Here is a 22,310-nt window from a genome sequence, read left to right as displayed (position 1 = left end):
AACCACGTGGAAACTTACAGGCGAGTGCTCCACTGTTAGTTTTTGCTCTCAGTATATTCATTAAAGAAAAAAAAAATTCAAGTTAAAAATCGTCTTGAAACAATAAGTTATCACAACTAGGCTCCGTTCTCGTCTTCAAACATCACAGCTTTTAAAAAATGAAGGTGTTACTGTAAGAGTGAACACACCCACTGCATCACTACAGGAATTAGTAACAGATTATGCAAATTAACGCTGCCTGGGGGTAAACGCCTCAAAGACCGTACAGAGGAAATCCTTCCTCCCCATAGGCTCAGGCCTGGAGTGAGTGAAGGGAGTAGCGGCGAGCCAGATCTCCGCGCAGGCCTCGCCCGGGACACATATTGCCTAAAACTCCGGAAGCACCTGCGGGATGGACGAGAAAACCGGCCGCATCACCCGCAGGCGCGCTGGGCGGTCAGCGGCTCCAGCATCGCCTCGGGTACCAAGCGCCGCAGGGAAATCAGCCCAGTAGCCCTGCAGCATCTCGCGAGATCTCGCCTTCGGAGCCCCGTACTGCGAGCTCAGAACCTAAAAAAAAAAAAAAAAAGGCGAGCGGGCGACAGCCCCCGGAGCCGCCGCCGTGGTGGCAGCTGGCGCCTGAGCATCAGCGATCGGCGTGCGCCGAGGCAGGGCCCGCGCGCCCCTTCTCCAGGCGGCTCGGGCTGGGCGCCGTCCGCAGCTGGTCCGCCGTGGCCTGGGTGCCGGCCCACTGACGCGCGGCCCCAGGGGCGGGGAGAAAGGGAGGAGGCCGGGGGCCAGCTCCTCTCCACCGCAGAGTGGGGCGGGGGAAGGAGGTGGAGGGGTGGGAGGAGGGCGACGGAAGAGGAGGTAGCCGCGCAGAGATCTTCCCGGCGACGACGGCGGGCGGCCGCTCCCCGATCGCGCTGCTCGTGCTGCTGGAGGCCCGGCTCGGACTGGCCGGACGCGATTCCTGCGTGGAGCCGCGCAGAAGCCGGGACCCGCCGGGAACCGAGGGAGCCTCTGCTGCGCGCCTCTGCCGGTCCGCGGGTGGGCGGGCTGAGGGGCGGAGGAGCCGGGGGCCCCGCCTCCCGCGTGCTGCAGCCGGAGCCGCCACCGCCGCGGCCCCGCCGAGGCTTTAAACAGCGGGGCCCGCCCCGCGCCCGCCACACTCGCGCGCAGACTCGGCCGCCGGAGGCATTCGTGCCGGCTCGGGCTAGCGGCGGCGAGCGCGCGGCTGGGAGTGCGACTCCCCCACCTGGCGTTGCGGCCGCTACCACCGCCGGCCGGGGGCGCGGAGGGCGTGCAGCCCGCGAAGTCCGCCAGGTTCTCCGGGTCCGCCGGGGGTCGGGCGGCGATGGAGCCGGGGCCCACGGCGCCCTCCTCCGGCGCCCCGAGGCTGGCCGGGGTTGGGGAGACGCCTCCAGTCGCCCCGCTGGCCGCCGCCGGGATGGACCTGCCCGGCACAGCCGTGCCCTCAGTGCCGGAGGATGCTGCGGCTGTGAGCCGTGGCGGCGGTGGGGTCCGCGGGGAGGGCGCCGCGGCGGCCGGCGACGGACTGGGCAGACCCCTGGGGCCCACCCCGAGTCAGAGCCGCTTCCAGGTGGATCTGGTTTCCGAGAATGCCGGGCGGGCGGCGGCGGCGGCGGCTAGCGCTGGGGCGGGAGGCAAGGAGACCCCCGCGGATGGGAAAGCCAGCGTCGAAAGCGGGCAGGCTAAGGCCAGCGAGGAAGCCAAGGGCCGCTTCCGCGTGAACTTCGTGGACCCGGCTGCCTCTTCGTCGGCGGACGAGAGCGTGTCGGATGCGGCAGGGATCGGAGGCGACGGGCCCAACGTGAGCTTCCAGAACGGCGGGGACACGGTGCTGAGCGAGGGGAGCAGCCTGCACTCGGGCGGCGGCGGCGGCGGCAGTGGGCACCACCAGCACTACTACTATGACACCCACACCAACACCTACTACCTGCGCACCTTCGGCCACAACACTATGGACGCCGTGCCCAGGATCGACCACTATCGGCACACGGCAGCGCAGCTAGGCGAGAAGCTGCTCCGGCCCAGCCTGGCGGAACTACACGATGAGTTGGAAAAGGTGAGCTCTCCTGGCCCTCTCCCTGCAGCCCTCCCCTCCTCCCCAGCCTCTGGTTCGCGCTGACCGCGGGACACAGCCGCCGGCTCTCCACGGGTAAGGCGACGGGAATGGACGTGCACGACTCGCTGGCATCTCTGGATTCAGCTGTCAAGGGTGGAATTGCATAGGAATGTAACTTAATATCTTGAAAGTTTGCAGCGGGTTAGGCTAGTTACGTGATACAGGAGAGGCTGCTTTTAACAATCTCCCCATCCAGTTGTGTATCTAGTTATGCTTTTTTTTTCTCCTTACCCACGCTTAACAATTACCATCCCTCTAAATGACAGTTGTGCTTTTAGGTCCGGACAAGGGAATGTGAGGGAGGTTTAGTTGAGGACATTTCTCAGGAGAGAGTGGAGAGAACCTGCCATCCGTGTCTTTTTTTAAAGGTTGTATTGTATGCCTCTGTATACCCATTAGGGCTCCCAAGAGTGGGAACGTTAGTGTTTGAAGGGAAAGCCTTAGCAGCGTGTGTTTGTGGTCTATGAATTATTAAAGCTCTGTTCCTGCAATCTTGAATGGGCAAAGATCATAGAAATCTTAAATCTTGGGACAAGCTGTTCTTGATAATAGCATAAATCCACCTTTTATAATGCAAACCTTTTGGAAGAGGGTCACATCAAAAAGGGGGTGGAGTGGGCAGAGTATAAAAGAGGGAGAGGGAGAGAAAAACAGGAGACTTGGGGAGGATGTCTATCTAGAAAAGACCTTTTGGGGTCTTGCGTAAGTAGTTACACTTCGTGAACGGAAAGCCATCCCTATAAACTATTGATTTTTGTAATTCTATTTTTTATGACCCCATAAGACTTTTTATTTCTTCAGGGTACAAAATCGTTCTTTTGAGATAACATTGATGCTTTTGAGATTTGATTAATAATTAACTTTTTTTATAACTTGGATTACTTGAAGTCTGCCTTTACAAGTGTATAATGACTACATTGATGGAATTTGTGAATGCTGAGTTAGTAGTACCATGTAGATTGATGTGATCATAGTGTCAAAAAGTTGAAATAGAAATACAGAAAGTGTGTAATTTCTTTTGGATATGATTATTTGATGTCATACAGTCATTTTATACACACCTGTCCCAGTGTTTGAAAATGTGACATATTCATTGAGACAATTACTGAGGTCCCAACCCTTATAGTGTATCGATTGTTTAAAAGCCTGGCATCATTTAACTTTGGGTAATACTATTCCTTTCATTCCGTTATGGTATTTTGTCATTTCAGAAGAAAACATTTTTAAAAAAATTTTATTCATATTTCTGTTGTTTCTCTTAAATCTATTCTTTTTTTTCAAAATTCCTTATATAGTCCTTATAAAGTAGATTATGTAGCTGGTTTATGTAGCTGGTAATTCTCCTTTTGTTAGAGCATTTTTATTATTGAAAATACTATATAGATATTTTCAGATTTATTTCATCAAAGCCCTTAGTTGAGTAGTAAAACAGTCTATATTTATGCATAAGTCTTAAAGGCTTTTTTTATGGAAGGATATTATTATATACCTTGATCTTGTATGCTTCCTGGGAAAGTTTTTATTTTAAATTAAATTCTCTAAATAGGAAATCACTTCTAGTTGTCCCAGAATTTCAGGGTTTTGTTTGGTGTTTCTGGTCGGCTTACAATGTGTGAGCAAGAACACCTGTGTTGTTTAGAGGTGCAGTAGTTGAAGAAGTCACCTAGGCTATCAACCTCAGCTTCCTCATCTTTTAGAGTTATTTTGAAGATTAGAGAAAAAAATGTACACAAAGGCCCTTGTTCAGTACCAGCAAAATAATGGCTAGTGCAGTCACTATTTCAGTCTTATATTGGCCCTTCATAAAGTAAATAGTTAGGAACTTCCCTGGTGGTCTGGTGATTAGGACTCTGGACTTCCAATGCAGGGGGCAGGACTTCAATCCCTGGTCACGGACCTAAGATCTCATATGTTGTGTGCTGCGGCCAAAAAAAAAAAAAATTTAAAGTACATAGTTAAGCTTTAGGATTTCACTTTTAAGATTCGTTTAATCTCTACAATTTTCAATGAATTGTGGTAACTAAGATGTTACGTTCAGAGTTTCATTTGTGCAGCATGTGGTGTAATAAGTTCTTTGTAGTTTTTTACCTTTTACTATTCAGGTCCTTTATGGGCAGTGAAAAGGTTTATTAGGTTAAGTAAGTACAGAACCTCATCTTGAAGATAGTTTTGTTTAGAAATTAGCAAACAGATTAAGAGACGTGTCGTGTTAAGGAGTACCAATCTGGCCATAGATAAACCGCTATTGAAGGAGGGCAGGGTGAGGCTGATAGTACAGGTTGGCAAGATTCCCAAATGTTGTTCCTTCACTTTTTAGATTGACTTTTACTCATTAAAATCTTTTCTACTGCTTGTAGCCTTAGATGAAATCACAGTGCTCAGAATTCTATAGCATTTAATCCTAGCTCTTGATTGACTGGAGTCTGGTCAGGTCACTGGGTTCTTCATTATCTACCATGGATCTAAGTCTGTGCTGGGAACTATGGAAGAATAAAAAGTAAAAGAAAAGCACTCCAGGAACGTGTTGGTGGAGAGGACTACACTGTCTTCCGTTACTTGAGTTCCTTTCTTTGCCTAGCGCTGTAACTTTTTAAAGCATTTTGCCTAAAAATCCAGCTGAGGAGGAATAGTTAAATAATCAAGGTGCATCTTGCTGTATTACACAGCCATTCTAGGGCCAGGACTCATGAGTCCCCCATTTAGCAAATATTTATTAGGGAGAAGAGTTTCTTAGGTGTAGGTCACATGACTGTGGCACTAGGGAACGATGCAGTGATTAGCAAAATAGAGACTGACTAAATGGCACCCCACTCCAGTACTCTTGCCTGGAACATCCCAAGGATGGAGGAACCCAGTAGGCTATAGTCCATGGGGTCACAAAGAGTCGGACACGACTGAGCAACTTCACTTCACTTCACTTCTGTCATACTCTAGTAGGCATACATTAACCAAACAAATAATGTAATTAAATCCCACCCCTGCCGGTGCTGTGAAAGAGGAGTATAAAATGTTGATGAAGATATAATAGGTCCTAATTTTAGTTAAGTTTGGGGAGGCCTTTTTCACAAAGTGTGACACTGAAGCTGAAACTTAAAGGCTAAGCTGATGATAGAGCAGAACAACATGCCGGGTCAAAGGAACAAAATCTGTGAAGATACTGAGAGTGGTGTGTTCAAAGAACTATAAGGAAACCAATATAAGATTTATTTATAAAGGTTGTGAAAAGTGATTGACTTCGTATGACGTAGCAACGTGAACTGTTTTAACATCTTTTGATTGCCGGATGAAGAAGGGATTGGCAGCGGGGAGAACAGAAGCAGCTTTTGCTGTGGTCTCATTATACACGACAAGGGTTGGGGGCAGAATGAGTGCGATGTACGTGGATTGGATATGGGCATGAAAGAGAAGCTGACTCCTAGATTTTGGACCTGAGCAGCTGAATACGTGGTACTTTGCTTAAGATGGGAAAGACTGGAGAAAGAACATTGATTTGGGGAGGAAAGAGAGAATGCTTTTTGAGTAGCTTGTAAGACGTCTTAGTCCAAGAATCATTTTGAGGGAGAAGGGGCAGACATATGTATATGAAATACATGTATGTATGTGTATATACATATGTATGTGTATATGTATTGATGGTCTAAAGTCACGCGTGAAGTTACTTGGGAAAGTGGGTAGATAAAAGAACGAAACATGGTCTGGGCTTTGACTTGGGGAATGCCTAGAGGTCTACTGCAGATTGTGGGTACACTGGCAAAGGAAATAAAGAAGGAGCTCTTAGGCTGGTGAGAAATAGCCAGAAGATCAGTGTCAGGGAAACTGAGAGAAAATAATTTTAAAGAGGACAGAAAGTCTTCAAAGCTGATGCCAATAATTGATTTTTTTTTTTAAAGAATAAAACTGATATAGTGATTTCTGCCCCTACAAGAAGCAGTTAAAAAGCAGATGATAAATAAATAAGTATTTGATAGACAATTTCAACATGTATGATAGAAAACATCAGATGTGGAAAAATGTCTCATGTTTCACTAAGCATGTTGGTTTTTTCATTTAATTCCTAAGAAATAAGTCTTAGACACATTTTACTTATGATAAAATGGGCTCATAGAACCTGAAGAAATTCCTTAATACCACTGTCATAGAAAGTGGTACAGATGAAATTCACACCCAGGTTTGTTGTTTTTTTTTTTTACTGTAGCCAGGACATAGCTCCTGTTTATTATTGTTTCTTCTTTCTCTGTATTCCCTGGGCCTGCTCTGAGATGGCAGGGATGTTGAGGGGGACATGTTGGGGGTTGCCAACATCACTCTTCTATCTTGACCTGAGAGTGGAATGGTTACATAACTGAAAGAAGAGAGGAGGAATTATTAACTAACGTGATTGTCTCTTTCACTAGGACCTGAGCTGGTATCTCATTCATCTCTGGACAGAGAATAGGTAGTTAATAAAGATTTGTTTGTTGAGTGTATCAGGGTGATCAGTTCCTCCCACTTAACAAGGACTTTAAACAAGTGTAGCTACCACTCTAAGTGGATTGTGTTGAGTCTTGGACAAGAAATTCCACACACTGCTAATCATATCAGTACAGAGCTTGAGTTTTGGAAGATCACCCAGGAAGAAGAAGAATGGGTCAAATCCCTGGGGATAGGGAGTAGAGTAGGTCCAGGTTGAATAAAGGTGGGACCTTCATCAGAAATATTTGTGTGTGGCACAAACTTGGACTGTTTCACGATTTTGCCAGGGCCCCCACCCTCTAAGGGCTTCCCTTGTGGCTCAGCTGGTAAAGAATCCGCCTGCAGTGCGGGAGACCTGGGTTAGATCCCTGGGTTGGGAAGATACCCTGAAGAAGGGAAAGGCTACCCACTCCAGTATTCTGGCCTGGAGAATTCAGCTGAGCGACTTTTCAATTCAGTTCAGTTCAGTTGCTCAGTCGTGTCCGACTCTTTGCAACCCCATGAATTGCAGCACGCCAGGCCTCCCTGTCCGTCACCAACTCCCAGAGTTAACTCAAACTCGTGTCCATTGAGTCGGTGATACCATCCAGCCATCTCATCCTCTGTCGTCCCCTTCTCCTCCTGCCCCCAATCCCTCCCAGCATCAGGGTGTTTTCCAGTGAGTCAACTCTTCGCATAAGGTGGCCAAAGTATTGGAGTTTCAGCTTCTGCATCAGTCCTTCCAGTGAACACCCAGGACTAATCTCCTTTAGGGTGGACTTTTACCACCCTCTAAACCAGAGCCACCAGAGCTGAAGTCTGGTTTGCCCATAAGACTGTACACATTCTCCAAGTATACACCAACTGACTACCTGGGAAGAAGGAAAGATAAATTTGAGGTTTAAAATGTGGCAAAAAATCTGTGTACTGCTTTTGTAATCAATGTCTTCATGTGTTTGTGTTAACACTTACATTCCCGATCTTGTTAGACCAGAGTTTAAAGGACCAAAAGAGAGTTTCTTGGTTCTTATGTATTGAGTGTGTTCATTTTCACTAATTTTTTTATTACATGTTTCATATGTGTTTGTAAAGCCTGTGACACTAATCAGATTGGCTCCATGCTGAAGTGAAATGAATATGAATTTTTTAGTTATTCAAAAAGTCTTGATTGAGCACCAGTAATAGCCCTGTTCTGAGTGCTGAGGATACAGCAGTGAGCACAAAAGAATTGTAGAGCTTTTATCTCAGTTGTAGGAGAAGTAAGCCAGTAAGTCCGATATAACTGCTGTGAAGAAAATGAAAGGTAGATAGATGCTAATGGCTGGGGTGGTGCTGTTTTAGGCGAGTTAGAGAAGCCCGCTCTGACTCGAGCAGTCACTGCTGCTGCTGCTAAGTCGCTTCAGTCATGTCCGACTCTGTGCGACCCTAAAGACAGCAGCCTACCAGGCTCCCCCGTCCCTGGGATTCTCCAGGGACACTGGAGTGGGTTGCCATTTCCTTCTCCAATGCATGAAAGTGAAAAGTGAAAGTAAAGTTGCTCAGTCGTGTCCGACTCTTAGTGACCCCGTGAACTGCAGCCTACCAGGCTCCTCTGTCCATGGGATTTTCCAGGCAAGAGTACTGGAGTGGGTTGCCATTGCCTTCTCCACAAGCAGTCACTAGATAGGAGCTAAAGATCAGCTCATGCAAGTACCTTGGGAGAAGAATCAGCAGAGGACTGCAAACACCAGGACCTTGAGATAGGAGTGTGCCTGGGGTGTGCTTGACGTGACTGAGAAACAAGGGGACCAACAAGACTGGGGTGACTAGTAGGAGAGTGATAGGGGAGGCTGGGACGGTAGTGAAGAGCAACAGTGTGAAACCTGGTAGATCAGGATGAAGACTTAGAATTTTACCCTGAGTGATGCAGGGAGTCATGGGAAGCTCTGAGCGCAGACTTGACATGATCTGACTTACAGTTGTAAAACATCACTGTCATTGCTGTGTGGGGAGTATCCCATCAGCACTTAGAGTGGAAGCTGGGAAACCAGGTAGCAGTGTTACGATGATGATGACTTATGAAGGTGATAGTGTTTGATATGATGACAGGTGTTTACATGCTGATTACATTTAAAAGGTGAAATTCTTGAGATTAGCAACTGTTTGAGGAGTTTTCCCTTGTTGAGAATAGAATCAATGTTTATGAACAGGTGAGAGACTGGGAGGAGCAAGTTTGGTAAGTGGACTCAAGAGTTGGGTTTCATCCTACAAGTTAGTTCTGTAATGGGGCAAATAGTTGTAAAGTTGCAGCTACTTGTTTGTGAAGTAATAGAACCTAAGAAAATGGGTTTTAATTTCTAGCATAAAAATGTGTTTTTATGAGAACTGGTAGTTTTTCAAAGAGGATAAGGGAGTGGGGAACTAGTGAGTTGACTCCACAAAGTGAAGGAGTGAGGGATGGACAAGGAAATCTACTTAACTTCCGAAGTTAAAAACATATCAGTGGTTTCCCATTAAATATTAAATTTATCATCTGCCATTGGCTTTATTATTCTTCCATTTTTCACTAGAACCTGTAATAGTGCTTTCCTAAAGCTATTAAGAAAGATCCGTATAGTCAAAGCTATGGTTTTTCCAGTAGACGTGTATGGATGTGAGAGTTGGACCATAAAGAAGGGTGAACCCAAAGAATTTATTCTTTTTGACCCTTGGTGTTGGAGAAGGCTCTCGAGAGTCCCTTGAACTGCAAGGAGATCAAACCAGTCAATCCTAAAGGAAATCAGTCTTGAATATTCATTGGAAGGACTGATGCTGAAGCTCCAGTACTTTGGCCACCTGATGCAAAGAGCTGACTCATTAGAAAAGAGGCTGATGCTGGGAAAGATTGAAGGCAGGAGGAGAAGGGGACAACCGACAGAGGATGAAATGGTTGGATGGCATCACTGACTCAGTGGACATGAGTTTGAGCAAGTTTCAGGAGATGGTGAAGGACAGCGAAGCCTGGGGTACTGCTGTCCGTGGGGTGGCAAAGAGTCAGACACAACTGAGCGACTGAACAACAACAACAAAGCTATTATGGTAAAGAACCTGCCTGCCAGGGCAGGAGACATGAGACATGGGTTTGATCCCCGGGTCAGGGAGATCCTCTGGAGAAGGGGATGGACGGAGGAAATTACAAAATCCATGGACAGAGGAGCCTGGCGGGCTATAGTCCATACGGTCGCACAGAGTCAGACATGATTGAAGCAACTTAGCACAAAGCTGTTATGAAAAACTTAAAGCCCACAGAAGAGCTTGGGGACTTCTGATTAGAAGAAGAGGGAAGTCTGACAAGCAAATACCGCTGGTGGAATCTCATCTCTGTAGAAGCTGGTTGTGGCTGGTATAGTCATAGTACCCTTGGGCTCAGAAATTTCTCTGTCTGAAATTTTCGCTATGCAGTTCCTGAACACTGACAAACTAGCTATTTATCTAGAGTAAGCACACTAGAAACCTCTGGGTGGTTCTTTGTTGGGTCGGTGTGACTTGGTTCCTTCAGTGACGTAGTTTCTAACAGTTTAGTGTGTGAGTCATTTCGGAGCTGTATTGCAGGTAGGTGGCTTGGAAGACAGGCTTGACTATGCTCCATTAGAGCGAGACTTAAAGGAACTATGAGGATCCTGACCATCTGCTGTACCGTGACTTTTACCCCATCATTTCACCTAAATAGTTTTTGTTAAAAGTCACGGGTAACCTCCTTCATCCTCAATCACTAATTCCAGCAAACCTTTTTTCTCAGTGGCATTCAGCCTTCCAGCAGCATTTGATATTCTTTTGAAGTCCTCTTGACACTTCCTTGGCTTCTATAACACCAGTCTCTTAATTTTCCTTCTCCCTCTCTGGCTTTTTCAGTCCAGAGTCTTCTGCAGTCTCCTTTGTCTCTAAACTGGCCCTCCTCTAGGCTTGCTTCTGGCTTGCTTTCTTCCTTCGTCGTCTTGTCTCTGTATATCACCTTTTAGTATCACCTGAAGGCTAATTACTCCCTGGATTTTGTCTCTTACTAATTAATACGCGCTTTCTGAGTCCTGGGCATCCAGTGCCTGCTAGACATTTTTGCTTCATGTCTAAAGACACCCCACACTCATAAACTTATTTCTCTCCCTCTGCCCCCCAAAACGAAACCGCCCAGGCCCTCTTCCAGTGTGTCCTGTGTTTCTGAATGGTACTACCATTCATCACATTGCCCGAGTGAGAAGACTGAGTCATCCCTGACACTTTCCCTTCTCTCTGTATATCCAGGTCATCACCAAGTTCTTTGCATCATCTCTATTTTCTAAATATGATTTTCATCCTCGCTGCTGCCATCCTAGACAACTGCAGCATGTCCCTTTCCAGCAAGCTTTTATGGTTTCCTCTTATTCACTGTGCCGTATCATTACTGTGCCCAGACTGATCCTTTTAAAACAAAATTGACCATGTTATTCCTTGGCTTAAAACTAGCCCTGCATTGTCTAGCTCTGGGCTACATCCTCTTAAATGTTTCTGTTCTTAACAGCACAGTATTTTCTTTGGCCATTGGGCCTTTGTAGTATGTAATACGATCCAGGAAATCTTCCTCCTTTCTCCCTCACGCCACACTGATAAAACTTTTCAGTCTTAAAGTTTCACTTCAGTCCTTATTTCCTGGGAGAGGAAGCCTTTAACCTCCAGTCTAGGACAAATCTCTTTTCTCCTGGAGCACTTATTTCAATTAGAGGGAGTGTGTGTGTGTTAAGATGGTTATTTGAGTCACCTTGAGTTGACTTCAAGCTCCATGAGAAGCAGACTTACGTCTATGGCTGTTTATCATTATGTCCCTACTACATAGCAGATCCTGTCAATAAATGTTGAATAATAGAACTGTTTTTTTTTATAAATTAATGTTGCAGAAGAATCTTAAACTTTTAATGTTCCTTATATCGTCATCTAGAATTTCTAAAGGACATGTGACAGCCGTGTGGCCCCAGTTGGCACATGAAAGAGCTAAGTGACCTACCTGTCCAAAATCATAAGACCCATAACTGGCAGAGACGAGGCTGGAACTTGCAACAGCCATTTTAACTCCCCGTTAATTCCAGTGTCCCACAGTTTAATCCTATACAAGTTCTTGCTATTTGGTGGATTGTTTCTTGCTATTTGGTGGCAGTTGTTTTTTAGTTCATTGAAAATAAAGTAGAAAAGGTTTGGACTCCTCAGTTTCACAGTGTGGATAGATCTTTTCCCGACAGAAAATTCTTTTCAAAAAATTTTAAGAAAGTTTCTTATAAAAGGACTCAGTAAGTTCCCCCCCCCCCCCCCATTTCTTCTGCCTTTCTTATCTGTATCTCTCAAAAGTGGGATGTAATTTTTATGATCTGGGCTTTCACGTTTCAATACTATAACCACTAGTCACATTTGGCTGTTAAACTGAGTTTAAACTAAAGTTAAAAATACGTGTACTTGAGCCATATTTTGAGTGCTCGGTACCCACATGTTGGCTGGTGGCCACCATACTGGACAGTGAAGATACAGAGCGTTTCCCTCATCACAGAGAACCTATTAGCCTGTGCTTCCGTTTAAATAGTCACCGCTAGTTTAAAATTGTTAAAACAGTCACTTTTTCCCCCTAATTTTGCATGATATTCTTCCTTAAATAAAGTTGTCTAAACATATCAGGCCCTCAATGAAATATTTGTTGAGTCAGTGGACTTTATCTCTTTCCTCATCTTTAATATTGGAAAGTCTGTGAAGAATCTGTTAATATCGTATAAAGTGTTACATTTTCAAAGCACTCTTAACTCACATGTCTGCATTTGGTCTTCCAGTCTGTCTTTGGAGGAGGTGGGTTTTCAGGTCTTGGAGTAGCAGTTATATTTTGCAAGGTTGTGGTTTTCCTAAGCACTTAACTAACACTTGGTGAGGCTGCATCTCTTTGAAACTAACTTTCTGTCTTCCTTTCCTTTTGTTTGGACCAATGATTCCCAAATTTTAAAAGACTTACCTGGAAAAAAATTACTCCTTCCTCCCAAAGAATATGTCTTAGACAGATTTTGGTTATCATTATGACAGTAGTACGTTGTTGTGGGTATTTTTTTTTTTTTTTATTGATATGCTGAGTGTCAATTTTGAAACATCCTAATATAGGAATCTAACTATCAAAGGTCTGGATTTAACTCTTAGGTGTATTGTTGTTTTTCAGTTGCTTAGTTGTGTCCTTCTCTTTGTGACCCCATAGATTGCAGCAGTCCAGGCTTCCCTGTCCTTCATCTCCTGGAACTTGCTCAAAGTCATGTGCATTGAGTTGGTGATGCCATCTAACCATTTCATTCTCTGTTGCCCCTTTTCCTCCTGCCCTCAATCTTTTCTAGCATCAGGGTCTTCCAGTGAGTCAGCCCTTCGCATCAGGTGGCCAGAGTACTGGAGCTTCAGCATCAGTCCTGCCAATGAATATTCAGGATTGATTTCCTTTAGGATTGACTGGTTTGATATCCTTGCTGTCCAAGGGACTCTGAAGAATCTTTTCCAGCACCACAGTTCAAAAGCATCAGTTCGTCAGTGCTCAGCCTTCTTGATGGTTCCAACTCTCACATCCGTACATGACTACTGGAAAAACCGTAGCTTTGACTGTACGGACCTTTGTAGGCAAAGTGATGTCTCTGCTTTTTAATACTCTATCTAGGTTTGTCATGGCTTTTCTTCCAAGGAGCAAGCATCTTTTAATTCCATGGCTACAGTCACCATCTGCAGTGACTTAGGAGTCCAAGGAAGTAAAGCTTGTCACTGTTTCCAGTTTTTCCCCGATCTGTTTGCCATGAAATGATGGGACCGGATGCCATGATCTTAGTTTTTTGAACGTTGAGTCTTAAGCCAGCTTTTTCACTCTGCCCTTTCACCTTCATCAAGATGCTCTTTAGTTCCTCTTCTCTTTCTGTCATCTCATCTTGTTTTCAATTTCTCCTAGTTTTTTTTTTTTCCGTACGTAGTTAGTTGACTGTCAGTCAGGGGTTTAAGTCTTGCCCTTTCCACTTAATACTTGGATGATCTTTAGAAAGAGTACCTGCCACCTCAGGTCCTCAGTTTTCTTCTGTAGAAAATGGGAAAGACGTTAACTCATAGTGAGAAATAGCATATATTCACGTAGGAAACATGTGAACTACTAAGTGCACACTGTGCACCAGGTGAAGTTTTGTTATCACGTGTTTCTCCATGTTTATTGCTTTTCTAATACTACATATTTAGGAAGTCACTAAGTTGCATGTTTATATCCTTGACAACTTCTGGTTCTTCTTATTTTAAAAATAAAACAATTTAAAATGTAAATGATACAGTTATATCTTCCAGTATCACTTAAGTTTTCTGGTACCTTGAATTAAAATGTTCTTTTAAGCTATAGTTTGTTGACATTAGCAGGTTGTATGGAATTTGAAATGATATATAAATTAAAGTATTCTTAATGCATTTTGTTGTAACTCAGTCTTGAACAAGATGGGCTAGGTAGAGGACTGAATTCTTTGACTGTAATCAGCAGTTCTGACTTGGTTCATTGTAAAGTCACATGGTCACAGCATCCACTTTTATCTGTGGCACTTGAGTTTTGAGCTCTGCATTAATGCCGCTGGATATTAATAGACCATTGTTAGCCAGAGCAGATTGGATTCCTGTAAAACAATACTTTGTTTTGAGAGCATAGTCTGTATGGGGGGCATTACACTGAATACACCAATCACCGACAGCACGGATAGGAAATGTTGGTAGCTTTGGGATGATATAATTGGCTAGTGCTTGATGAAAAAATGCTTAGAATAAGCCCAGCCACTTTCACATCTGTATTTGCATATGTATGCATTCATTTGTAGATACTGATTTGGCTTTGCTTCATAATATTTTAACACTTTAGCTTACTTTAGTATTAAGTAGATGCTACTGAAGTATATGAGAAATTTTTATCTAAAGTATCTTTATGAATGCCTTAGTTCAAAAGTTTGTTTTTCCAATTTAAATAGTATTTTTTTGTGAATTTTAACTTTCTTGAAGTATAATTTGTTTAAATCAATAGTAAGCTGCTTTTAAAGAAAGTAGTGAATTATCTTAACTAACTGTACCCTGAAATGAAGATTTCCCACTCGTCTTTCTGTCATTAACAATGATTTAATTTGCCTTAATAAAGCTGGGCCCAGAAGTTTTGTTTCACTTCTCTTATTGTGCAGTGTAATATTAACCCTTGCTAGCCCTGCTCTAAAGTGTTATCAGTTGCCACTAAAGCAAACAACACAGGGAGGAAGCGCTCATTTATTAAAGACATTTTAAACACCAGAGACAGTGCACAGCATTTCTAGTAGAGGGGTCACTTCAGAGCCAGGTTCTTCACGCTGAATCCTGTTGACGTGCTGATGTAGAGGGTATAATCCTTCAGCACGATTCAGCGTGGAGATGCCATATTTGTACGTATAGTCATGTTTTTGTTTATTCTTCCAAAGGTAATATTAAACTGTCAATATTATAAGAAGCAATGTAGTGGAGTCTAGATTAATAATGTTTTGCAGTATTTATTTTTATGTATTTGTTCAACATCTAGTCATTTGAACTCACCCATGGGCAGTTGCAGTAATACAGCACTTGTTTTTTGTCCATAATAATAGCCAAAATTCACCAACCACTTACTTTTAATGTCAGACAATGTACCAAGTAATTCATACATTTTCTTTTTTAACCTTTTAAAGGTCTTTTTAAAATTGTGAAATATAGCAAAGAAAAAACATAAAGCCTGTGTGTAATTTAATCAAAGAATAGACCATTGCTAACACCCCAGAAACCCTCTGTGTACCCCTCTCTGATCTTCCTGTGCCAAAAGTAACCACTGTCCTAACTTAATGGTGATTATTTCCTTGGGTCTGGGTCTTGGTGTTTGTTTTTTTTAAATGTCTTTGGTCACCTTTATGTATTCCTAAGACCATTAGTCTAGCTTTGCCTGCTTTAAAACTCGACATGGAATCCTATGGTTGTTTTTTATCTGTCATCTTTTGCTCACTGTGTGTATTTATGATTCATTCATTTGTACTCCTGATTAGCCTCCATTATATGAAATGCTACCGTTCTGTAGTTGTGGATGTTTGAGATTGTTTCTGGTCCTTGGCACTTGTTACAATGCTGACATGAACATTTTAATATGTATCCTGCTTCATTTAAGTGTTGTTTATCTATAGGGATATTTCTAGGAGTAGATTTGCTGGATGAAAAGGTGTGCAGTTTTTTCAGCTTACAAAGATAATGCCCAAACTGTTTTTCCAAAGTTGTGTGCCACTTTATATTCCCACTAGCAGTATGGGAGAGTTTTTTGGGTTCTGTACAGTCATGTTTTCTCACTTTATCTTCTTGAACATTGTGGGATCGGTAATACAATCTCTATTTTACAGATGTGGAAACTGAGAGCCAGAGGTGTTAACTTGCTGGAGTTTCACATAGCTAGTGAGGAGCAGAGCTGGGTTTTGAACCTGGATCTGACTCAGCACTTAAAATTTTACTTGTTACTATTTCAGGACGTTATTTGGAAAAAAGGGATTGCTCATAAAGGCCCATAGAGGCTCAATATTCATTCTCTGTGTCTTTGATTAAAAATGTCAGGAAAAGCCATTTTAATTTATTTTGAAGGAGTAGAGGTAGATGCTTAGATAACAAGAGCTGAATAAATAAATTACTGAGTGTGATATATGCTATGAAGAAAATAAAAGGGGCACCGCTGAGAAGAAACTGTATATTGGGTGATCTGGGAAGGAGGCTACATTTGAGTGAAGACCTAAAGGTTGAGAAGGAGCCAGCCATTTTCAAAGTGTGTTAAAAACAAAGGGAATAGCAAGCAAAAAGTTCCCCAGGAGGAAATACTTTAAAACCAACATTTCAGCAGCAAAGCAGTGTTATATCTAATTAAATATTTTAGTTAGAAGTCTTTCAGTAATTTCCTAACTTTAAAGGATAGGATTTTGAGGATGTACAAAAAACTTAAAGAAAAATTATTAGGAATAGTGAAGTCTATAATTGTAAAAATACAGAAACTTTACTTCTATTTTTTAAATAAATGTATTTATTTTAATTGGAGGCTAATTACTTTACAATGTTGTATTGGTTTTGCCATACGTGAACATGAATCCGCCATGGGTGTACACATGTTCCCCATCCTGAACCCCCCTCCCTTCTCCCTCCCCAGAAACTTTACTTCTAAAACAGACTAATATTTACTTTTTCTTCAGTTATGTCAAATCTTACTGTGTGTGGACACAAACCACTAATAATAAGCCTGAAGAATTCTGTGTGGGTAATTTTATTTTTCAAGCCTTCTAGAAAGGGCATGGATGTGTAGGTGGATTCCCAGGGGTCAAGAGGTTGCAATGATAAATCATATATTGGAGGAAAGAACCTAGAATGACCTTAATTCAGTTCAGTTCAGTCGCTCAGTCATGTCTGATTCTTTGAAACCCCACGGACTTCAGCACGCCAGGCTTCCCTGTCCATCATCAACTCCCCTGGCCTACTCAAACTCATGTCCATCATGTCAGTGATGCCATTCAACCATCTCATCCTCTGTCATCCCCTTCTCCTCCCGGCTTCAGTCTTTCCCAGCATCAGGGTCTTTTCCAGTGAGTCAGTTCCTCACATCTTGTGGCCAAATTATTGGAGTTTCAGCTTTAGCATCAGTCCTTCCAGTGAATATTCAGGACTGATTTCCTCTGGGACTGACAGGTTGGATCTCCTTGCAGTCCAAGGGACTCTTAAGAGTCTTCTCCAACACCACGGTTCAAAAGCATCAGTTTTTCGGCACTCAGCTTTCTTTATAGTCCAACTCTCACATCCATACATGACTACTGGAAAAACCATAGCTTTGACTAGAGGGACCTTTGTTGGTAAAGTAATATCTCTGCTTTTCAATATGTTGTCTAGGTTGGTCATAACTTTTCTTCCAAGGAGTAAGCGTCTTTTAATTTCATGGCTGCAGTCACCATCTGCAGTGATTTTGGAGCCCCCAAAAATGAAGTCTGTTACCATTTCCATTGCTTCCCCATCTATTTGCCATGAAGTGATGGGACCAGATGCCATAATCTTAGTTTTCTGAATGTTGAGTTTTAAGCCAACTTTTTCACTCTCCTCTTTCACTTTCATCAAGAGGCTCTTTAGTTCTTCTTTGCTTCTGCCATAAGGGTGGTGTCATCTGCATATCTGAGGTTATTGATATTTCTCCCGGCAATCTCGATTCCAGTTTGTGCTTCATCCAGCCTGGCATTTTGCATAATGAACTCTGCATATAAGTTAAATAAGCAGGGTGACAACATACAGCCTTGACGTACTCCTTTCCCGATTTGGAACCAGTTTGTTGTTCCATGTCGAGTTCTAACTGTTGCTTCCTGACCTGCATGCAGATTTCTCAGGAGGCACATCAAGTGATCTGGTATTCCCATCTCTTGAAGAATTTTTCACAGTTTATTGTGATCTACACAGTCAAAGGTTTTGGCATATTCAATAAAGCAAAAGTAGATGTTTTTCTGGAACTCCCTTGCTTTTTCGGTGATCCAGTGGATGTTGGCAGTTTGATCTCTGGTTCCTCTGCCTTTTCTAAATAGCATTTAAAAAAATATTTTGTAATTTTATTTATTTATTTTTGGCTGCTTTGGGTCTTTATTGCTGTGTGCAGGGTTTTCTTTAGTTGCGGTGAGTGGGGCTACTCTCTGTACTAGCAGTGCTCGAGCTACTCACTGCAGTGGCTTCTGTAGTCGTGGAGAACGGGCTCTAGGGTAAGTGGGCTTCAGTAGTTGCGGCTCCCAAGCTCTAGAGCACAGGCTGAACAGTTGTGGTGCACAGGCTTAGCTGTTCCGAGGCAAGAAGGATCTTCCTGGATCAGGGGTTGAACCCATGTCTTCTGCATTGGCGGGTGGATTCTTTACCACTGAGCCTCCAGGGAAGCCCTGACGTAGAGCATTTGATCAAAAGAGGTTGCTAACTTGAGCAGCTAACATGGTTTGTAATTGGAAAAAGAATATCCTAGATAACATAGAAACCAAATGATTGATTGGTCTGTCTTAACTACCCTACCACCACAGCATCCAAAAAAGCTTCCAAAGTTAAATAACTAATGTAACTATCTTGGACAATTTCATATTTAAACATTTTACATGCCTTCCAGGTGGGTTCTGTCTGTACACTAGCAATTCTTTCTCATAGGTGGTCTCATGCAGCTGTCTGTAGCAGTCTCATATACACTGTAGACCCTGGGGGAATTTCTGCAAAGCACAAAGAGATTTTTAAAAAATCCCTTCCACTGTCATGGAGTGCAGAACTACTTCTGTTATTTTTTACGAGGATTATATCAGAGACCCTTAGCTTCTCTAGATTGGGAAGCAGAGGAAGGAAGGATGAAGCAAGGTAAGAGTGAAAATAGCTGAGGAATTGGGAAGTATAAGCAGGACAGTTTCTTAAGTTGGGCAATTTGTCTATTGTCCTCCTACCCAAAATAGACAGCTTAAAATAATTCACTTTGGCTCACTCACTGTAGTATGTGGAATTCTCTCGTTTAGAAGATTCTCTGCATTGCCACATTAACAGCTGCATGGCTTGGGTAAGTTAACCTATCAAAAGACTGTTTCCGTCTTTGTTAGGTAGAGATTATATCTATCTCTCAAAGATATTCCAGTTCAGGGAAAGAGGATGTGTACACGTTTAGGGAAATGTCTGGCACACAGTAGGCTTTCAGTAAATGCTGGCTGTTATGAAAGGAAGCCAGACAGATAATAGGAGTCCAAATATACAAAACCAAATTATTGCCTAACCTACAAATCAATTCATATCCAGAGTCAAACTCTTTAAAAGTCATGGGGGAAAAAAATCATCCTTTTCTCTGTGATATTTTCCATGTGTGTATGTAGTTATAGGAAATAATAAGAGAATTGCTCAGAAACAGATGAAAATACAGTGTATTTAACATCTCAGGCAGATTGTTGCACTGTTAAATAGGCTTTTCCTACTTGTTTTTCATTTAGTACAAATATTAATTTGGAAGAATTTGAAACTTCTGGAATGGATTAATGTTTCAGTTCTACTTATATGTGATCACCCTTCATGCTGGACTTTTGAGCTTTTTGGTGGTTGTAGTTAACAGAAATTTTTAGCATTGTCTGCCACAACCACTGGAGAAGGTAATGGCAACCCACTCTAGTACTCTTGCCTGGAAAATCCTGTGGACGGAGGAGCCTGGTAGGCTGCAGTCCCTGGGGTCGCTAAGAGTTGGACACGACTGAGCGACTTCACTTTCACTTTTCACTTTCATGCATTGGAGAAGGAAATGGCAACCCACTCTAGTGTCTTGCCTAGAGAATCCCAGGGACGGGGGAGCTTGGTGGGCTGCCGTCTATGGGGTCGCACAGAGTCGGACATGACTGAAGCGACTTAGCAGCAGCAGCAGCCACAGCCACATCAATGAATAGATAACTTGATAACCTGAATAAGGAAAAGCATTTTTGTATATTTAAAAATTTCTCTGTTCTCTGATAGAGAGCAGCTACCACCCTATGCATAGCATCTTCTAAATAGTGTTAGTCGCTCAGTCATGTCCGACTCTTTGTGACGGCCATGGACTGTAGCCCGCCAGGCTTCCCTGTCCATGGAATTCTCCAGATAAGAATACTGGAGTGGGTTACCATTTCCTTCTTCAGTCTTCTAAATAAGTAGTTGTTAAATGCATTTGAACTTTTATAGTTTTATATCTGCCCCCAACATTGTATTCCTGTTCATGTTTTTTTTCCCCTGTGGCTTAAGATAATTTGGTAAGGTTGATTTACTGTCTAAAAAGTCACATCAGTTGTGTTTAGAATCCAAATGTTACTTCATAGTTCAAAATGCTGTAATGCAGTATAGTTCCCTAGTCTTCATTTGGCAGGGTAAATGATTCATTAGCCCATATTTTGTGGCAGCCAGAAAGTGATTAGCCAGTACATATAATTTTGTCATGTTGGAAAACTAAAGCTATCTAATATTGTTTCTTGTTTTTCTTCTTTTTGCAATTTTCATCTTCAATAATTTTAACTTTGTGTTTCTATGTAAATGAATACCCTATCTTATACAATCCTCACAGTAACTCTGTAAGTTGGTGTGTTAGTTTAATAACTACTTTCTAGTTGCCGAAGTAACACTATCTTTTCCTCTAAATAAGTGGACCTTTACATAGAAGCATGCATTCAGTTCAGTTCAGTCGCTCAGTCATGTCCAACTCTTTGCGACCCCATGAATCGCAGCACGCTAGGCCTCCCTGTCCATCACCAACTCCCGGAGTCCACCCAAACCCATGTCCATTGAGTTGGTGATGCCATCCAACCATCTCGTCCTCTGTCGTCCCCTTGCATTCATGAGACCATAAAGCATGATTGAGGTTTAATGCAACATATATATCAGAGATACAGTGTGAGGACAGAAGGAGAAGGGTCCCTAGTTGTAAGAGGAGTTAAGGAATGCTCACTGGCATGCGCTTTGGTCCTCCATGTAACATGGTGGGTTTGAGCTTCCCAGCAGGTGCCATGAGAGCAGCATTGTGTGGGCGCTGAGACATGTGCAGCCCCAGGGAAACTGCTGCCTTTACTCTGATGGGGTCAACTGAGTGTGTAATCTTGTCCTTGTTGAGAAGTGGCCAGGCATTGAAAAGCCGGGCCACCTAGGAATAAGTTTTCTGCTAATCCTTTTGAAATGTATTAACTGTGAGTCACACTCTCACATTTCTCACATGGCATTCAAAGTTAAATTGCTGGACTACAATCAAGTCATATCAGCTGACTTGATAGTCAAGCTCTAAGAAGGCCCAACTGGTATATGTGGCTGTAACACACTGATCTTTATTTGTAGTTTTGAGACTCCAAGGAGGTGGTACACGTAGGCAGGGATTATTATACCATTTTACAGATTAGGAAACAAACTTTCATAAAGAGGCTGTGACTTGAAAAGAAGCACCCAACCGTTTCTTTGACTGCTTGAGATTTACTGGTATAGTAGAAAATAAAATGCCCTGAATAAAAGATAGAAAACCTACCTTTCATTTTTAGTCTCTACTATAAAAATATGAATTCTGGGAGGGCTGAAAAGTCCTTAGCATGGTTCTTAATAAAATCAATTAGTAAATATTTGTTTAATGAATGAATGGAAGGATGTGGTTGTAGTTTATGCCAGAAACTGCTTTTTGCAACTGTAGGATCTTCAAATAAAAGAATATCAGGAGTTATTTTAAGGGATTGGAACATTTCCCTCTTCAAAGGGTGTCCATATTTCAGCAGCCTTAAGTCTGTCTGGAAATGATATTTTAGTAGCCGTAGATCTCAAGAGAGAGTTTGATACAGCTTTGCTCAATTCTTTAAAACATCAGTAAAGCAATAAAAACCCGAACATTTTCCCCTTCTCCCAAATTAAAAAAAAAAGTGTGTAGCTTACTGTCTTTTGCCTACTATGATCTACAGTTGCTGAGCTGAGATACTTTTTACCAAGGCTTTACCAGTTTAATGGTAAAAACAGAATGAATTTGTATAAAAATGGATAGGGAATAGGCTTTGCCCAAATGTGTTATTAGTATTTTTTAACTGTATTCAGAAGTTGCACTGTCTAGACAGTCTTGATTTTCCTTTACACAATAATAAGCCCCTTTATTCAACTTTGGAAAAAGCATGTGATCATAAATCATTCTGATCCCTGCACGATCATCTTTTGTGGGTATTCACATCCTTGTCTAGTGATGTCACAAACACCATCTATACAA

The 22,310-nt window shown here is 42.7% G+C and overlaps 1 protein-coding gene across 3 annotated transcripts in view; it reads left to right on the top strand.

The window, feature by feature from the left end:
- The first annotated feature begins 854 nt into the window (after window positions 1-854).
- Window positions 855-22,310, top strand: part of SLC12A2 (solute carrier family 12 member 2) — a 94,199-nt gene continuing 72,743 nt past the window's right edge. For 2 of the 3 annotated variants that reach the window (XM_005209087.4, XM_005209086.4), the window contains exon 1: window positions 1,148-2,068. In XM_005209087.4, the coding sequence (XP_005209144.1) occupies window positions 1,337-2,068 (732 nt within the window). In that variant the 5' untranslated portion in view covers window positions 1,148-1,336. 3 annotated transcript variants of the gene reach the window in all.

The sequence above is a fragment of the Bos taurus genome, chromosome 7, assembly GCF_002263795.3.
Source record: "Bos taurus isolate L1 Dominette 01449 registration number 42190680 breed Hereford chromosome 7, ARS-UCD2.0, whole genome shotgun sequence".
In the NCBI taxonomy this organism is placed as follows: Eukaryota; Metazoa; Chordata; class Mammalia; order Artiodactyla; family Bovidae; genus Bos; species Bos taurus.
Note: the sequence above shows the minus strand (reverse complement) of the source record. Positions and strands in the feature narration are given on the sequence as shown.